Genomic DNA, 20,538 nt, shown 5'->3' with positions numbered 1-20,538 from the left:
TGCTCATTTCACTTTTGTTTCAATGTCCTTAGGGTTCATTACTATTCCTGGCACATGATAGACAATTAATAAATACTTGTGAATTGATAGAGGGTATCTTGAATATATGAAGTAGGATTATACTATTTTAGACTTAGAGCTTAAAGGGACCTTCAGGCCATCAACAGAAGCCAATAATTCCATATTACAGATGAGAAAAATACCATAAAGATGAAAAAAGAGTTGGGGGAATTTTGGAACATAGTAAAGGCAATTAATACTATATTCACATAAAAATTAATTGACACACATAATGTATCGTTTTCACCACCTTTCTTTTTTGATGGGATATCTATTCATATTCCATTAAGTACATTTTGGAAAATGCTGTATTAGAGTTCTCTGGCAAATATGAGCCGGGATGATGGTGGTTCTAACTGTATTGGATCAGGTTGGACCTAGAGAAGCATAATGGACAAACCCCAGGGCAAGGTTGGGTAAAAGCTATTTGCAGGGGAGAGGAAGAAGCAGAACAGAAAGGGAAATGGATCACATAGTATTATTGTTATCTAGGTGCTAAAGTTGGTTGTTTCCAAATTTCAAAAGAAATTTAAGTGCTTGCAGTATCCTCAAAATTGCAATTCCCCAGGACAAAGCTCCACTCACCCTCCTTCCCCCCTCCCGCCCCATTTAAGGTTGTATCCTTTGTTTAAATTGGTTTAGAGGCCAAGGTACCTGCTTCTGACACAATGAAATCTTCAACTAGTGTAGGGGTTGGGTTATGAGCACTATAAGTCTCATATTTTGGAATTCTCTTTAATGTAGGCTAACTATGATAGCAAACTTTGAAAGAACCCCATTTTCATAAAGTGCTGCTATCTTTTCCCATATTTGTGTCTGCTGTAGCCATTAAACTAAACAATTTATGAGAGTACTTTGTTGTTTAGTTTATACTCAAGGATATTTATAGAAGTAACTTCTTGGGCATCAAGATAAATTCATTTATGCTCCTAAACTTGTGCACAGTAATTTAATTCTGTGAGAGTATATAGTCATCCATTCTTTATTGTATCTGTGAATGTTGTACTACTCTTATCGTGTAAGATACAGACTGTCTCTATTAAATATATGCTAAAGGTAACAAAAAATATTTATAACCCTGGCCAAAAATATTATTCTGTGATATATTTATGTCACAGTTTCTGGGCTTTCTGCCATAGTTTTTGCAAACTATATATATTCTTTTGCTTTTGCTACAAAGGAAAAGAGAGATTAGGCATTAGGAGGGAGTGTTAAATCTTAAGGGATGAGATTATCAGATAACCCAGTTAGCCTGGGACAGTTACCCTCTATAAAAGACTGCTGCTGTAATCCAATGAGTTTGGCTAAGACTTTACTCCCCTGTGTGGTTGGGTTTAATCATAATAATACCTTTCCTCTTTCTAACCAGCTGTTAATTCGCACTGTCAGCCTCCCACAGACTTTAAACTGACTGACAGTGGAAATTCCCAAAGGTTAAATAAAAATAGAAATATCTTTCCCTTGACTCTTTAGAGGGGAGCAATTAAATACATTCAGGCATCTGTTAAAAGAGCTTTATATTTATTAATTTGTAATGCTGTTTTTTGTTAATAATTATGAGAAAGAATCTAAGAACAATTATAATGACAAGCATATAGTTTCAAATAGTTTTGTACAATGGCTATAATAGTTCCTTAAGGAGAAGTTTTAAGGATGGAGATCTCAAGTCTGAGAGCAGAACTCTGTGGAGTCCTACAAAAAGAACAGCTCCACCTACTAAAGTAGGTACAGTTAACAATGTTTTAGGATTTGAAATTAACTGGAGCTGATCATGTTGATGCATACTTATAATACTTGCTACTAAAAGAGGCTGAAGATGATGAATTCTTTGAACTTAGGAGTTCTGAACTTCAGTAAGACCAAATAAATCAATTATCTGCATTAAATTTAGCACCAATATAGTGAGCAGAGGGCCGCCAGGTTGCCTAAGGAGGGACAAACTACTTTATATTTCTATTATACTGCATATATATTTCTCCTTTTAGAATGTAATTCAAAAGTCTTAGAATGTTCTTAAGGACAGGAAATGCTTCACTTTTGTTTCAATGTTCTTAGGTTTGATTACCATTTTCTGGCACATGGTAGACACTTAATAAATGCTTATTAATTAATAGAGGGTATCTTGAAAATATGGAACAAGATTTTACCATTTTAGACCAAGAGTATGAGTGGACCTTAAAGGCCATCAATTAAGGCCAACAACATTTAAAGAACAAATTAATTTCAATACTATGTAAACTTTTGGGGAAAATAAGTAAATAATGAGTCCTGCCAAATTCCTTATATGACACAAATATAGTACTAATACCTAAACCAGGAAGATCCAAAACAGAGAAAGAAAATTACAGACCAATTTCTTTAATGAATGTTGATTCAAAAATTTTAAATAAATTTTAGCAGAGATTACAGAAACTTATTAGCAGGATAATACACTATGACCAAGTAGAATTTATGCCAGGAATGCAGCTTCAATATTAGGAAAACTATTACTATAATTTACCGGATGAATAACAAAACTAAAATAAATAATATGATAATCTCAATAAGCAGAAAAGGTTTTTTTTTTGTTTGTTTGTTTGTTTGTTTGTTTTTTTATACAAAATACCAACATCTATTCTGATTAAAAGCACTAGAAAGCATAGGAATAAAGGGAGCTTTTCTTAAAATAATGAATTAAAATAAATAAAATAATATATCTAAAACCAACAGCAAACATTATTTGTAACAGAGATAAGCTGGAAGCATTCCCACTACGTTCAGGAGTGAAATAAAGGAGCTTATTATTACCACTATCATTCAACATTGTACTAGAAATGTTGGCTTTAGAAATAAAAAAAGAAGAAGAAATTAAAGGAATTAGAATAGGTAACGAGGAAATAAAATTGTCACTCTTTGCAGATGATATGATGATATACTTAGAGAATTCTAGAAGATCATCCAAAAACCTACTGGAAATAATTCACAGATTTAGCAAAGTTTCAGGATATAAAATAAACCCACACAAATCATTGGCATTTCTATATATTACTGACAAAGACCATGAGCAAGAGATAGAAAGAGAAATTTTATTTAAAATTATTGTAGTCAAAATAAAACACTTGGGAGCCTACCTGCCAAGACAAACCCAGAAGTATATTAATACAGTTACAAAACATTTCTTACACAAATAAAGTCAGATCTAAAAAAATTGGGAAAATATCAATCGTTTATCCTAGGCCAAACTAATATAATAAAAATAACAATTCTGCCTAAATTTGTCTACTTATTCAGTGCCATTCCAGTCAAACTGCCAAAAATTATTTTGTACAACTAGGAAAAAATAATAACAAAATTCATCTGGAAGAACAAAAGGTCAAGCATATCAAGGGAATTAATGAAAATAAAAATACAAAGAATGGTGACTTAGTAGTACCAAACCTAAAACTATACATCTCAGCAGTCATCAAAACCATTTGGTACTGGTTAAGAAATAGAATGGTGAATCAATGGAATAGATTAGATACACATGTTACAATAATCAAGGCCTATAATAATCCAGTTTTTGATAAACCCCCAAACTCCAGCTTCTGGAATAAGAACTCACTATTTGACAAAAATTGCTGGGAAAACTGGAAAAAAATGTCAAAAACTCAACATAGACATATCTCACATCCCATACTAAAATAAGGTCAAAATGGGTACATGATTTAGCATAAAGAATAATACCATAAACAAATTAGGGGATAATTTGCCTATCAGATCTTTGGAGAAGGGAGGAATTGATAACCAAAAAAGAACTAGAGAATAATATGAAAGGCAAAATGGACAACTTTGATTACATTAAATTAAAAAGATTTAGCACAAACAAAAACAACAGAAAAAAAAATTAAAAGGAAAATACAAAGTTGAGAAAAAAATCTTTACAGCCAGTATTTCTGATTAAAGGTCTCATTTCTAAAGTATATAAAGAACTGTGTCAAATTTTTAAGAATACAAGTCGTTTGCCAATTGATAAATGCTCAAAGGATATGAACAGACAATTTTCAGATGATGAAATTAAAACCATCTATAGTTATATAAAAATGCTCTAAATCATTATTTATTAGAGAAATGCAAATTAAAACAACTCTGAGGTACCATCTCACATCTCTCAGTTTGGCTAAGATGGCAGGAAAAAATAATGATAAATGTGGGAAAACTGGGACACTGATGCATTGTTGGTGTAGTTAGGAAATGATCTAACCATTCTGGAGAGCAATCTAGAACTAAACCCAATGGGCTATCAAACTATGCATACCCCTTGATGCAGCAGTGCCACTATTGGGTCTGTATCCCAAGAAAATCATAAAGGAGAGAAAAAGACCCAGATGTGCAAAGCTGTTTGTAACAGCTCTTTTTGTGGTAGCAAAGAATCGGAAAATGAGTAGATCCCCAATCAATTGGGGAATGGCTGAATAATTTGTGGAACATGAAGGTAATAGAATATTATTGTTCTATAAAAATGATGAACAATCTGATTTTAACAAAGGCCTGGAAAGATTTATACAAATCGATGCTGAGTGAAACAAGCAGAACCAAGAATGCATTGTACTGAATAACAGTAAGAATGTGCAATGAACAACTATGAAAGACTTGGTTCTTCTCAGTAGTTCAATGAGCCAAAGAATCCCAATAGACTTTGGAGAGAAAATGTCATGTGCAGTTAGAAAAAAGAATTATGGCAAATGAATATAAATCAACACATGCTATGTTCACTCCTTTTTTTTCTGTTTTTTTTTTTCTTCTCCCCCATGGTTTTTCACTTTTGCTCCAATTTTTTCTCTTCCAACATGATTCATAAAGCAAGGTGTATTTAAAAAATAGAGGCCAGCAATTTTATTTTAAAGATGAGATAAATACTATTGGAATAAACAGAAACACAGTTAGGTCAGAAACAGAGTAGGTCAAATCTCCTGTGTCAATCACTAGTGGGGAGAGAAGGGGAGAGGGAGGGGAAAAGGAAGGGGGAGGGGGAGAGGGATGGGGAGAGGGAGGAGGGAGGGGAAGAGGGACAGGGAGAGGGAGAGGGAGAGGGACAGGGAGAGGGAGAGAGAGAAGAGATTCATAGATCCATAGATTCATAAAGATTCAGCTGATTGTACTTTGTAGTGCTTCTCCTTTCCATCCCTCCCTCCTCCTTCATTCCTCTCTCCCCCTCGCCCCTCCCTTTCCCCCTTCCTACTAACACATATCAAAGACTATAAGTATCAAATAGTTCAAGCGACCAAGCTGGGCACCATATAGAGATAAATTAATGAATCAATTTAAAAATTCTGTCATTTTTTTGGTGTTAGTATTTAAAACATCTAAATGATCAAGCAAATTGAAGTCCTTTTCTATAATACCCATTAGTCTTTTCAAGCTTTCTTTCCCTCTGCCCCCTTACTTTATCACCAGATTCTTACAATAATATTTTTTTTCAGGGGTAAGGCATCTAAATTTAGGATTTAATTAATTGAGGAACTCCTATTGTATAAAAATTTCTTTATTCAATGTAGATTAACAAATGATCATCAAATGAGATATTTTAAAGTGCTTAGCATCATGTTTGTCCTCTTCTCTTCACCTATAGTGTTTCATCTATAGTGTTTGTCTTAGAGAATTGCCTGTGATTCAAAGATTAGGTGGTAATACATTCATGTCTTCTCGACTTCAAGGCTGGCCCTTTATCCAATGCACTTACCAAAATAATTAAAATGAAATCTTGATGTTTTTCAAATTATTTACTAGTTATGTAATCTTAAATAGCTCACACAATCTCTTTTCATTTGACTATCCTAAACTATGAAATAGTGAAGATCAAATTAGATAACATGTAGAAAGTTTTTTATTACCTATAAGGAGTTATTTATATGTAAGCTATCATCATCATTATTGTCTTAAGTGACCTAGCAATACATATTCACTGCTCTTGATCACTCTCTAAGATCCAAGTCCACTTTAGTCTCCCCTGGGGCTTTCAAGGTCATTTGGAATTATATCTTCTTCACACATCATTAGTTAGGAGTTTCTCCTCATTTTTCTCCAACTTCTAGTGTTTCATGATAGGGCACTGAGCCACACAATTTTAAAGCTTTAACCACCAGTGAAATGTGCCAGTCACAACTTAGTTCAATATCCACTTTCTCTGTGCTCCCATATATCAAATTTCATCCTTGGGGTAAGCCCACCTGTCCAGGAGTTTGCACACAGACTAATTCACAAATTGTCAGGGGTCTATCCCTGTAAGCGCCCCAAACTACCAGTCCTGACTAATAATCATTCAATTTATCTCTTAGCTCTTCATTTACATTACTGCTCTTTGCATTAATTCAATTATTCCAACCACAATACTAATTCTCTGACCATATTCTACTCTCTACATGCTCCATATATTATTCTCTACATATTTCTTTGGTCAGATCTAGCACAATCCTGGCAAAAAGCATTAAGAAATTGTCTTTAAATTCTTTCACAGCAAGGGGAATAATTAGTGGTTATAGGCAGCTTCAAGTTCCTTTTGCATTTTATGTACATGATAGGGTATAACTTCTAGGAGAAATATAGCAGTAATCCTGAGGTCCCCAGACTTTAGGAGTGCTATTATTCTAACAATCAATTTGTCAATGATCCTAAAGTCTCTTGGCTTTAGAAATACTTCAGTATAGTCCTAGAAACATTGCCAGATAACAATTTGTTGGCCAGGGATAACAGGGTGAGGAGCATATCAGACTATTCCTCAACCCCACTTCTGAACCATAAAATTCAATATTAAGGTACATCACATCAGCCCTCAGCCACTCCTCAGTTTTATCTCTAAGACATAAAATTAGCATATTAGTGACATGAAGAATTGGATCTCTCTTCCTTTTCCTATAAATTTATCTTCTTTTTCTTGGTTCTTTGCTAAATTCTTTTGGAACTTAGCCTGCTTTAATTGGAGTTACAATTATATTAAACTTTGCCCTTTGACTTGGAGATTTATAAACCTGCAAATTCTTTTGGAATACCTTGCAACAACAGTCTGCAACCCCAACCTTTTGGGGGGAGTTTCCTTTTGAATCTCAACATGCAGTTGTCTATTTTTCATATTAGATATCCTAAGAGTCTAATATTATAAAGTATAACACCTCTATATGGGTTGGCACTATAGAAATAATCATAATATAAATTGCATATATAGTATGTGTTTCTGTACTTCGTACTGAGTGATAACTTTTTAGCAGGAAGGCTGATTCCCTATTGACAGCCACCCCCTTAATTTTTAATTGTTGGTAAGATCCGCTATAAGCATTTTTATATAGGTTTGTCCTTTTCCCTTCCTTTTAAAAATTTTCTTTGGGATACAGCTTCTTTCCACTTGTAATGAGGCTAGTATCCTAAATCAAGCTTTCATCCCCTCTGATGTTAACTACTCTAATGATCTTATTGAACTGTTGGTACCTATTGGAATATCTTAGTACTACCATTAGTTGTACCAACCTGCAATAGTGGCACTTCTTGGTCTCCCTACTTCCAGTCTCTTCCCTTTCTAGTTCATTTTCTATTTATTCAGAATAATCTTCCAAAGCACAAATCTGACCATGTCACTCCTCTTATAAAAATTTTCAGTTGCTTATCATTGTCTCTAAGTATATAATGAAAAACCCTGAACCATCTGGCTCCCACCCCCCTTTCTAACTCTGTTTGATACTATTCCTCTCTATAAACTCTATGTTTTGACTAAACTGGACTTGTTTCCCAAACTGAATTCCCCATTTCCTGCTCAACGTGTATTTGAATAAATTGTTCCCTCCAACCTGGAATGAGCTCCCTTTTCATCAATACCCATCAGAATCCTTATCTTCCCAGCAAGGCTCAATTCAGGGGCTTTCTCTCCCAAGAAGGCATTCATGGTCCCTCTCCTTCCACAAATTACTTTGTATTATATTTACTTTTATACCCACTGTGCTTCTCCAAACTTTAATGTAAGTCCTTGAGGGCAGGGACTATTTTTTGTCTTTGTTTTCCTTCTTTGAACATAGTGTCTTCTTTGTACATAATAGATATTTAATTAATACGTCTCAGTTCTCCACGTGCTATAGTGAAATTCCTAAAGCATAGATTTTCCTACATTATTCCCTTAGTCAGAAAAGCTCTGCCTCTGGAATCAAACGTGAACTCCTTGGTTTGGCATGCAACCTGGCTCCAATCTGCTTTTCTAGGTTCATTGTATATTCATATACTTTCTCATCCTGGCCCTTTTGTTCCTCCACCAAATTTCCTCTTTGTAACTCTAGACTCTCCTGGAACACACGTCCTTTCCTCTTCCTCTTAGACCCCCATCTTCTTCTAGAGATCAGGATCACTTGTCCTCAGGATTTTCCTAGCCTTCCCTCCACCCCCAATTATCTTCTATTTATTTTGTGAAATTTTGAATGTGTCCTGAGTCCCAAAGTCCATTGTTATGGGCCTCCTTCCTTCTTGGTGGAGATTAATGCCCTCACATACCAATGGGCTTTAGTACTTGGGTCATACTTGTGTACTTAATAAATGTTTATCTCCTAATAGAATTTGAACTCTATATAGACAGGGATATTTCATTTTTACCTTTGTTCCCCTGGGATGTATAATACAACATCTGGCCCATAGTAGGTGCCTAATAAATGCTTTCTAGTGGATTGCTTTGTGGTGACTTCAGTTGAAAAAAAATGTGTTAGGCAACCTGAGGTCAAATGAATGAAACTGAACTGAGTGTATCTTGATTCATCAGGAGAGGGCTTGAACCGTGGGATTTCCACATGCTCTAAGAAATCAATAAAATCCCTTTCTTAAAACACACACACACACACACACACACACAGAGAGAGAATACACTACCCCTCCCCCAATCACTATCGTTATGGATTCTGACTTTTTCCCAAAAAATACTTAAGTTTTATGACTAAGATGGTTATTCGAGCAACTCAGAATAGCCTGTTCTGGCTTTCATTTAAATCTGATATTTTCCTAGAGGAGATGCTTAAAAAACAAAACAAAACAAAACAAAAAACCCAACACTTCATTTGGTTTTGCTGTATTACTAGGTAGTCAGCAGATGGCACTGTTGCAGATGGTCTGGCTTTTTATTTTACATTTATTTATTTATTTATTTATTTTTTGCTTATCTAAATGCTGTAGGCATGGAAGCATCATTTAGGAGCTGTTTATTTTAGCACTAATATAGATCTCCGCTTGAGTGTTTTTATTCTGGAAATATCTTTTGGCTCTAAAGTTGCTGGTTATGGAAAAACAGGCACCAAAAAAAGAAAGAAAGAAAAACAGGCAGAATAAACATGTATAGGAGAATCAGAAAATCTGGTTTTTAAATCCTTATTCTGAAATTTACTCTTTTGGGCTTCAGATACCTTCCTCATTTCTAAGACAGGGAAATTGGACTAGGTGTGAGGTTCTTAACCTGGGCCAGGAATTTTGTCTTTTTAATATTTGTATTTCGGTACAATTGGTTTTCTTTATAATCCTATGTATTTTATTGTATGCATTTAAAAACATCATTCTGAGAGGGATCACCAGGCCAAAGTGGAAGGAGAATGGAAAGAGAATTGGCATTTATTAAGTGCCTACTATATTTAAGCATTATGTTTAGTGCTTTACCAGTATCTCATTTGATCCTCACTATAACCCTGGGAGGTAGATGATATTATCATCCCCATTTTACAGTTGAGGAAACTGAGGCAGTCAAGACTTTCCTAGAGTCACACAGCTAGTAAATACCTGAGAATTAGGACTTTCTGACTCTCCACTACTATACCAAGCTACCTCTAAGAGGTTAAGAGAAGAATTAACATTAGCTTATAAAAGATTAACAAAACAGGATAAAATTCTTGGATTAGATAATTTCCAAGGTCCTTTACATCTCTGAACCTGTGAATACAGTAGAATGATACTCTCATCTATGTTATTTGCTCAACTGTCATCATGAAAACAGGGCTTATCCTTTTTTTCTTTTAGCTCTTCATATCACTTTCACATCCCATCTATGACAAAGGCTCTAGGGGAAGATAAAGGTCCATGGGGGAAGAGCAAGGACTCAGAAGTCCAAGGACTTGTTCAAATTTCACCTCTGATATTTACTACCTGTGTAACCTTCAACAAACATTTATCCAATCTTCTAATGTGTCAGATGTGCTAAATAATGAGAACACAAATATTAGCAGAAAGAAACATAGTCCCTTTCCTTAAGGAGCTTTCATTCTAATAGGAACGATTGAAAAGAGAGATAAAGAAGGAAAAGGGAATGTACCCACCAAAGGAGAGGTGAATGCAGAGAAACTCCTGTGGAGTTGAGGCAGAAATGTGACCTAAAGAAGAATAAAAGGCATCTTTGGCAGGGCCTCCTCCTTAAAATAGGGGGGAAAGAACCAGCCAATCAGAAGGTGAGGCCCCATGGGAGATTCAAAAGGAGACCCCAAAAGGTTGGGGTTGCAGACACAAGATGTCTCAAAAGAATTTGCAGGCTTGAACCCATCTCTAAGTCAAGGAGCAAAGTTTATTATAATTGCAATGCCAACTGAAGCAGGGTAAGTTCCAAAAGATTTAGCAAAGAACCAGGAGCAAGAAGATAAATTCATAGGAATACAGAGAATCTGTTTCTTTATGTCATGCTATTTTATATATGATATGCTAATTTTATAGTTTACAGGTAGAATTGAGGAGTAATCTGGTATGTACCTCACCATATGTCTCAGAAACCCTGTTATTTAGGATTTCTAACCAAACTGACCAACAGGTTGTTATCTGGCAGTCAACAATGTTTCTAGGACTATACTATAGTATTCCTAAAGCCAGGAGACTTTTGGACTATTGACAAACAGATTGTTAGAACAAAAATATACCTAAGGTCTGGGCTGGGGGGGGAAGGGCCCTCAGGATTACTGCCATATTTCTCCTATAAGCTACACCCTATCAAGGATACTACTAATGGAAGAAGCAGTTAGGGGACAACAGGAACTTATAGATTAAAGAGATTTCTATGGCATAGTAGACTAAGCCCTGTGGAAATGAATCTGCAGAGCAACCTAGAGAGAAATAAAGCTTTGGGCCAGTAATTTAATTTTTTGGGCTTAACCTGTAAAATATGAGGAGGGCTGTGTGCATATGTGGGTATATTCAATGGCTTCTAGGCCTTTTTCAATTCTAGATCTATGATCCTACAGCTCATCTTTGTTTTTAATCTCATGGCACATAGAGTGACCAAGCATCTTTACCCTTCCATAAAAATCACATTCAAAATCTGTTAAGTTTTTTTCCCTGTTTAAGTAAACAATACCAACATCTGAATTTGAGGACTATAGTGTTAATTTAGTCTGATTAATAGTGACTCAGAAAACAATGGTTCTTGGTATTCTTTTCAGGAGGTACATTCAGTGTACAGAATCTTAGCTGCAATTTTGAACACTGGAAACATTGAGTTTGCATCAATTTCTTCAGAACACCAGACAGATAAGAGTGAAGTTCCCAATTCAGTGGCCTTGGAAAATGGTAACTATCTGATGCTCAGGCCCTGTGTTTTCCCCAGTGCATGTTAATGATGCTACTGTTTCTGCTGATGCTACTCTGGCTGCAGCCGCCCTAGCTGGTGGCAGTTTCTGACAGCCTTGGGCTTGGGCCCACATCTGGGTTCTGTTGTGTTCCAGCTGCCACCCTGCTTGGTATCAGTGCAGAGGAACTCCAGGAGGCTCTCACCTCACATTGTGTGGTCACCAGAGGGGAAACCATCATTCGCACCAACACTGTGGACAAAGCTGCTGACGTTCGAGATGCCATGTCGAAAGCCTTGTATGGGAGGCTTTTCAGCTGGATTGTAAATCGCATCAACACGCTGTTACAGCCAGACAAAAATATATGGCAAGTCTCTGTGTGTGTGTAGCAGGGGGAGGGGAAGAGGGCCGAAAAAGGAGATGAGAGGGAGTAGGATTGAGGGAGAAGGAGGAGACAGAGGGAGGGGGAACAAGAAAAAGGAGAGGGAGGGAGGGAAGCACAGGAAGAGGGAATGAGGGGAGAGTGGAAAGGAGTGAGGGAGAAGGAGGGTAACAGAAAAAAGAAAAGGATGGGGAGAAAGGGAAAAGGAGTGAGAGAAGAAGAGGAAGGAGGAAAGAAAAGAGGAAGGAAGAAAGAAAAAAGGGGAAAGAGAGAGAGGATGAGAGAGAATTTTGCTCAGAAAATAGCATTATTGATTTTTTTTTTCCAGGGGAATGTAACATACACGGTTTTGAACTTTAAAACAGGAATTCATCTGTTCTTGATTTTTTTGTAAGACAGCTGGCTATATCCTTATTTACAAGAAGTTGATGAGGTCTCATTCCATACTAGATTTATTCCCGAAGGAAGCATATAACTTATTCTTTCCAAGTTTTTAGGGCAATTGTCCTCTTGGCCATTGCTATTATTGTTGGTCTTTCATTCTCAAAGAGGATCATAACATCAGGAAGATGATGCTTTTTTAAGCTAAGGTCTTTCCCAGGTCTCAGTTTGTCTGGGACAATACCCATAGTCAGTCATTTAATAGAAGGTGAGAAGCAAATAAGAGTGAGCACAGTGCAGCAATATGAGGGTTGATCCTTGGACTCATATCTAACTTTATGCTTCTGGGCAAGTTACTTAACTTCCCAGTACTCCAGACAACCCCAAAGACTATAAAATATAGCTGAGTATCTGCTTTTTATAGGTATCTGCTGATGAAGTCATAATTGTAGATAAAAAAGGAAAGAAAGAGAAAAGAAATAGGGTGGGAGCTGGAGGAGGAGAGAGAGACAAAGAGATGGGCATATAGACCAAGTTCAATTTAGCAGGATGTCTGTTCTTTCTATGCATGTAAATACAAATGCACTTTATCTGCTGCTTCCTCTTTATGAGGGATGTCATGCTTACTTCTCATGTAGTCGTACAGAGCGTGGGATGAATGTTGGGATTCTGGATATCTTTGGATTTGAAAACTTCCGGAGAAATTCCTTTGAGCAGCTCTGCATAAACATTGCCAATGAGCAAATCCAATACTATTTCAACCAACACATTTTTGCACTTGAACAGGTAAAATTGAATTCTGAAATAATTAAACATGATAATGAAAGTAATAAGGGTAGGGAATGGTAAACTCCCTCCAAATTACCTATGGCCCAAAGCAAAAACTCTGTTTAAAAGTCTGAAGAGGGAAGACTTTGGAGAAAATGGGTTGGCTAATGAGCAGATTCTATTTTTAATAGAAAATTCTTGTTGAGAACATATAAATAGTCTAAAGTTAGCACAAATAGAGAAGTCTAGATCTCTTTAGAAAAGCAAAAATTCCCTACTTGTATGGAACTGGTGACAAGCCAATGATTTAAATCTTCTTTCAAAACAAAATGCCTCCATTTATGGACTAATTCCATGGATCACAGTCTTTCCCCTCCATTTAATTAGAAAATATATATTATCTAAAATGGAATTGATGAGCTGGCAAATGGGGCCTAATTCCTTGTTATTCTCAACACCCCACCAGTGTCCCCATGCCATAAATTGTTTTGCCCTCAATACCCACTCTTGCCACCTGTCTTGCTCAGTTGTAGGGCTCCATAGAGGGAACCTATTGTGTTAGAATGTGTTTAGTGTTCTGCAGATGGAAATTGAGTCCTGTGAAGCTGGTAGGAAGTAAAACAGAAGGCGTTAGGCACAGGGTTAAGCTGGCTACTAGTTTCTTACTTTTGGTATGTCTCAGGGTTGCGCTTATCTCTAGCCCAGATAATTTGCCAAGATCCTCCTCTGGAATAGCCTTTCTTTTTCACATAGCAATTTGGTATGACAGCAAAAAAACATTCTGACTAATCTTGCAGTAACCATTTTGCTGGAAGAAATGTTGCTGAGAAACTCATAAACTGGTTATTGGTCAGGCCATCCTCAAGACCTAAAGTAAATACCAAATGTCCTTTGGTCCAGCGTTGGAGAAAAATGTAATAGCTTTCTTCAGTTGTTGGGGATAGATATGCCCAGAGGTCCCTCCTCTCCTACTCCCTACTTCCAACTCCCAATTTTATCTATTCCAGTCAAAATTTTTTTTTTTGTTTTGTTTTGGTCTGCATCTATGGCAAATCAAATTCTCCCTCTGAGGCTCTTAAGGTAGATTAATCCCTCTATTGCAAGAGAAATCTTACCTCCTGTTCTAAATCAAATGCTTAGCGGAAAAAATTCTACTCTCTTGAACCTCGCTATTCTTCTAGCTGTTCTCTCTACTCTTTTTTGTTTGTATTCTAAAAAATGCAGCGTCACCCTCTCCTGGAAGAAATAGACAAGCATCCCCTTTTTTATCTAGAATCAGCTGTTTGCTACAAGTCATTAACAGATAAGAGTCAAGTAAACACAAGTCTGCACACAAGAGAGCATACAAATATCAGTATTAATTTATCACAGAAAGTTTAATGTCATTTCTCATTAGAAATTTGACCAGGATAATGATAAGGACCATATGGTACCTGTGATTTCATTGATATGAGGTACTTCTGGATAAGGAAGCTCCCCCTACTTATGTAGATTGGCACCTTTCCTGAAGGAGTTGTTTGGGACACTAAAAAGTTAAATGACTTCCCTAGGTATATCAGTGTGTCAGTGATAGAATTTGAATCCTGGGCTACCTAGTATTGAGGTTGGCACTCTATTCACTCTGCTGCACTCCCTCTTAAAAACTTCACAGCAAAATAATGTTGTTTGTAATCTGACCAATCATATGTTGGGGTGTGGGGAGTGGGGAGGAGGGGGATTGTGTGATTCATACTAAATTTTCCAACAGATGGAATATCAGAATGAAGGAATTGATGCCGCAATAGTGGAATATGAAGACAATCGACCTCTTTTGGATATGTTTCTTCAGAAACCAATGGGATTGCTTTCTCTCCTTGATGAAGAAAGCAGATTTCCTCAGGCAACAGACCTGACATTAGTTGGTATGTATTTTTTTCAAGAAAGGAATACACATTGAGTCCAGAATGTGGCATCTGTTCACATCCTTAAGGCAAAGGGGATCTAACATAAAGATTTACATATCCTGTAATTTTGTCAGCTAGTAATGTGTGTATAAGATGCAACCTCTTTTAAAATTAATTAGAACATTTAGCAAGTGACAAGTAACATTTGTACTTTACTATCTCCCCAAACTCAGCGTGTCTAAAATTGAACTTATCATTTCCACCCATCCACCCCAAATCCTTCTGACTTTTCTGCTCCTGAAAATGTAGCTAACTGAATCCCAATCACCAAGGTCTGAAAATCATGTTCTTCTTTGACTCCTCTGCCTTCCCACACTCAGTCAGTAAATTTCATTGTGTCTTCCCTTAGATCTAGTCTATCTTTTCTGAGAATAGTGTGACCCAATAATGAGAGCCACCCTCCAAGTCAAGATGGCATCCATCCAAGTGCTTACACTGACGCCTACCAGTTGTGTAACCAGATAGATGCAAGTTTTTCACCTCATCTTCTTGAGAAAGTACTGATTTGCATGGATAAAGGGAGTTTCCTTACCGGAATTCCCTATATCAATGAAATCACAAGTTCAACAGTGATCTCCTGTGAAATTATTTTTTAATTAAAATTTTATTTTATTTCTTTTAGTACAATACTATCTATCTTCCTGACAGGAGCTTAGTAAATACTTGACGATAGACTCAATGAATGAATGAATGTTTTTATCCTTTCCCTTATTGGGGGAGGTTATTCACATAGCAGATTGCATTCCATTTTTTGTGTGTGGAAAAGATGTTGTTTTGTGAAAAGTCTGTTAACACTTCTATTAATTTCCCTGAGTACCTATAAATCTTGCATATAACCATGATGAATTAAAACCCACATTATCTTCATCCCCTCAGGACAGATTCTGTCCAGAAGCAAATTGGTGATGTTCTTGTTATTGTAAAAAACATTTGTGGGGAGTTCTTAGAAAGAGTAGGAGAAACAGCATACTGAGAAACTAAAAACTCTGAGAGATATTGCCTAGTCAGATGCTTAAAAGGGGAATGAAGCAACCAAGAAAATGCCCAACACAAACACCCATCTTATCAGTGTAGGGACTCTCCCAGACTTAGCCCTAATTCTTTAGCTTTTGGCAGGCACCTGTGACTGGGAAGACTGATTCAGACACTCAAAGATATTTCATGTTGTGGTTTGCTTGTGTCTTTAAACAGATAAATTTGAAGATAATCTGCGATGTAAATATTTCTGGAGGCCTAAACGAGTGGAGCTCTGCTTTGGCATTCAGCACTATGCTGGAAAGGTAAAAGGTGTTTGATTGTTATTGGATCTGAGTTTAACAAGAGATAAGTGGCTACATTGCCTTGTCTGTGAAGCTTGTGAAATTGCTTGCAGATTTCTTTCTTTTTTAAATTCTTCTTGAAACCCTAATCATAACTCACAAACTTTCACAGTGGGATTGATCACAAAAGTTGCCTCTGGCATAGAAACAGTTTTTCCTAGGGGTGGCCTAGAGAGCTGCCATCTGCCTCTTACCTGAGGTATTGCCTAGAAGTGACAGCTCTCCAGAGAACAAACATACTATATCTTTTCACAGTGTGTTTAGCTGTGGATGTTCAAATTTTAAAGTAATTCTGTAATGTGAATGTGAATAAACCTGGGAGGGTTGATATAATTTTAGGCAAGACCAATAGGGGACTGTAACATCCAAATAAAAAGCCAAGAAAATCAATTAAATGTCCAGATGTTTATTCTACCCTACACCAAGCATCAAAATATTTGGAGACATGGAATCATAGATTTTGAGTAGGAAGGGACATTAGAAGCCATCTGGTCCAATCTTCTCACTTTATAAATGAGGAAACTGGAGTATAAAAAAACTCATTGACTCACTCTAATTCACACAGAGAGACAATAACAAGGCCAGGATTTGAATGTAAGTACTTTGATGACAACTTTACTGAGATATGCTGTTGAATTTTTCTTAAAAATATATTAAAATTAAAAAATTTTAAATATATTTTAAGTAGAAGACAGAGTCTTCTACTATATTACGTTATCTTTGTATGTTCTAGTTTTACAAAGAGCTTTGATTCCCACAACAACCTTTTAAGTTAGGTAAAACCAATATTATCCCTGATTTAGAATGATTCTTAATCCTACCATTCAGGATTGTTATAAAGATCACATGAAAAAATGAATATAAAGCATTTTATAAATCATAAAGCTTTATGTTAATGATAATTAGTGTGATAGTGATGAAATTGAGAATACATAGACTATTTTCAAGATTATCTCATTCCATTCTCACAATAGTATTATGAGGTAGATGCTAATATTATTCTGACTTTATAAATGAGGAAGTTGAGGATGAGAAAAGTTGTCACACATCCAGGCTCATATAGGTAGTAAGTGTCTGAGTCATAATTTGAACTCAAGCCTTCTTGATTCCAAATGCAGTACTCTATTTACTATGCCAATCATCTTCCTAACTGGAAAGGTAAAAGGAGATTTCATGTAAGAAATAACATTTAGCTGGACATTATAGGATGAGAAATTTAGGAATTTGTGAGGGAATAGAAATGGAAGATATTAGTTTAGGAAGTGATATAAACAAAGAAAAGTAGAAAAAAAGTAGAAAACTTGTGAGTATTTGGTGGGAAACAGTTCATTTTAGAGTTTTAGAAGAGTAAGGAAAAATAAAGCTTTAGGGACCTGTCACAAAGATCCATGAGTATCAAGATAAGGAGTTCACTTTTTTTTTCCTATAGGAAAAAAATTAAGGTTTACATATAATTGCTGGCCACCCGGTCAGCAAATATTATTTGAATTATGGTTACTTAACTTCAGCTGGGTCTGTTTAAGAGTCCTAGAAAGACAATGATAAAATTAATACAAAGAGTGTTTTATAGAAATTTTTAAAAGTTGGTCACAATGGTAGAAGCCTGAAATTTCAGCTGCTAAGGGGCCTGACCCTAGTAAATCTCTTTAGCTTTGGCATTCTGAGCTGCACTGGGCTAAGCTTATCAAGTATCTATACTAATTTCAGTATCACTTTGGTGAGCTCCTAGTAGAAAGAGGTCATCAGACTTCTTATGGAGGAACAAACTAGTCCAGGTCAGAAATGGAGTGGGTCAAAGTATCTATGCCACTCAATACTGGAATCAGGTTTGTGGATAACCACTGCATTTTTAGCCTGGATGAGATGGTAAGACAAAGAAAAAAAAAGAATGAAAAAAAAATAAAAACAGAAGAGAAACGAAAGAAGAAAAATAGAAAGAAAAAAGGGAGGAAGAACAGAAAAATAAGAGAAGAAAAAAGATAGGAAAGAATGAAGAAAAGAAAGAAAACAGAAGAGAGAGAAAGGAGAAATGTTTAAATGCTATGTCCAGATTGCTCTTTAAAATATATAATATGATATAAAAGTTAATTTTGCATAACATAATTTAAAACACATTGAAAAGAAATTCTAATATAGTTTTATTTTGGATCCTAATCAGAAGCTGTTCTGTTTCTCCCTCTTAAACACATCCCATATCCTGAGTATCAGTACCCAGCTACAATAATGACTCACATTTATATAATGCTTTAAGGTTTAGAAAGCACTTTTTCACATATCTTTGAGGCAAATAATATAAATATCAGTATCCTCATTTTACAGACGAGTGAACTAAAGTGCTAAAAGGTTAAACAACTTGCTTTATTGTATCTGAGATGTCTATCTATACTAAGGAGCAGCAAGCACATGGTAGAATGTCCTTGGGGCTCCACTAGTCCTTACCGACTAAAGTGAGACAACTAGCAGTACATATATGTAATGCTCTTCTCTGGTGCAGAAGATTTTTTACCCTAAGGAAATTTGAACCCAAAAAGTACCTTCAGTGCCATCCTGACCTGCCCAGAACATTATTTCACTTGGCAAATGTAAGTCAGTCATTCAGGGGATCACGATGAATCCAGTCATGAAAGAGAAAAGGTTGGCCAGGCAGCAATGTAGGCCCAGCTGAGATTAAATAACACAAATCTGTAGTGGATTCAGTTGGTTCAACTTCACGATATCCTTCAGTGGCATTCAATAACAGAGGAAGTGGAGCAGAGAAGGTGGATGATGAGGATTATATATGGTGGAAGAATGGCGGGGCATGAACGTAAGGATGCTCAGGCAAGAGCGCAGAAGGTAGTATATGATTAAAATGGTCAATCTAGAGGATCAAGACTGAAACAGAAGCCTGAAGATTATTCCATATGATCTGCTTTTCTTCCCCAGTTTCTTGAAACTCATTTAGTACATATGTAGGTACATATGTGTCTATGTATACACACATATTAAGGAAGTCTTTATTCATTCCACATGTGTTCTTCGATGTCTCATCATTATTTGTTTTCTATAAAACAACATCTATCTATTCCACCAGTCTGGGATCCCTCATTGATCCTCGGCAATTGGTATGAAGGTTGTCTTTCCACTAGATGTCTCCCAGTGTATTTTTCCTACTTTGCACTTCCATAAAATTGGTAATAACAGTATACCAAATGTACCTTTGTAATCCATGAGTTCATATAGAATAAGACACAGCAAAATTCCTGGACTACAAGTCTAAAGCCCTAGTTCCTAGTTTACTAGTTTTCAGTCCTGAGTCTGCCACTTATTATTTATACAATCTTCAGTAATGTATTTAGGCTATATGATTAAACTTTTTTCCCCCAATCAATCAGCAATTTTACTACCTTAGTATTATTATTTTCTAGTCAATCAGACATTTAATAAATGTTTACTGTCTGCTAGCCAATATAGTAGGCACTAGAGTAAGCTCCTTGAGGACAGAGACTATTATTGCCTTTCTTTGTATCCCAATATTTTGCACAAAACATGGCACATAGTAGGTGCTTAAATAATGTTTATTGACTGACTTAATAAAATACAGTCACTTTCAAGGAGCTCATATTCTTTTGGAAGGGCAAGCACATCAATGTATATGTATAATAGCTACCATGAGAATAAATACAAATAAATGCAAGGAAGTTAAATAGAAGTAATTTGGGAGGCAGGGCACTCCCTAAAAGACAGAGATTGGGGAGGTTTCATGTGAATAGTGTTTCTCAAGCTGAATCTTGAAGAAAGAGAGATATTCTAGGAAGCAAAGGGAGGGAGTGTATTCCAAGTTGTGGGGATTGGTCAGTGCAAAGACATAGAGATAGAAGATGGGCTGCTGTGTATGAGGAATTGGGTCCAACAAAAAAATTATGTGTAATGAGAATGGAAAGATAGGTTAGGGCCAGTTTTGAAGGGCTTAAAGAATTAAAACAGAGGAGTTGATAGTCAATCATAGGCTATGTGGAGCCACTGGAGTTGGGAAAACATGGCCAGTTCTGCACTTATGTAAAAATTATCTTGATAGCTATGCAGAGGAAGGCTGGGATGGGGAGAGACTTGAGCCAAGAAAACCAAATTAAAAGACCATTATCATACTCTAGGTAGAAGGTAATGAGGGGTCTGAAATTAAAGTAGTA

The 20,538-nt window shown here is 36.1% G+C and overlaps 1 protein-coding gene across 1 annotated transcript in view; it reads left to right on the top strand.

The window, feature by feature from the left end:
- The window catches only part of MYO3B (myosin IIIB), a 679,546-nt gene that overhangs the window by 320,498 nt on the left and 338,510 nt on the right, over positions 1 to 20,538 (top strand). Inside the window, exons 17-21 of the mRNA XM_074302208.1 lie at positions 11,451 to 11,577; positions 11,733 to 11,943; positions 12,978 to 13,125; positions 14,855 to 15,008; positions 16,242 to 16,330. Of these exons, the coding sequence (XP_074158309.1) occupies positions 11,451 to 11,577; positions 11,733 to 11,943; positions 12,978 to 13,125; positions 14,855 to 15,008; positions 16,242 to 16,330 (729 nt within the window). The remainder of the gene's footprint in view (positions 1 to 11,450; positions 11,578 to 11,732; positions 11,944 to 12,977; positions 13,126 to 14,854; positions 15,009 to 16,241; positions 16,331 to 20,538) is intronic.

The sequence above is a fragment of the Sminthopsis crassicaudata genome, chromosome 3, assembly GCF_048593235.1.
Source record: "Sminthopsis crassicaudata isolate SCR6 chromosome 3, ASM4859323v1, whole genome shotgun sequence".
Taxonomy (NCBI): domain Eukaryota; kingdom Metazoa; phylum Chordata; class Mammalia; order Dasyuromorphia; family Dasyuridae; genus Sminthopsis; species Sminthopsis crassicaudata.
This window is presented reverse-complemented; position numbering and strand designations above follow the sequence as displayed.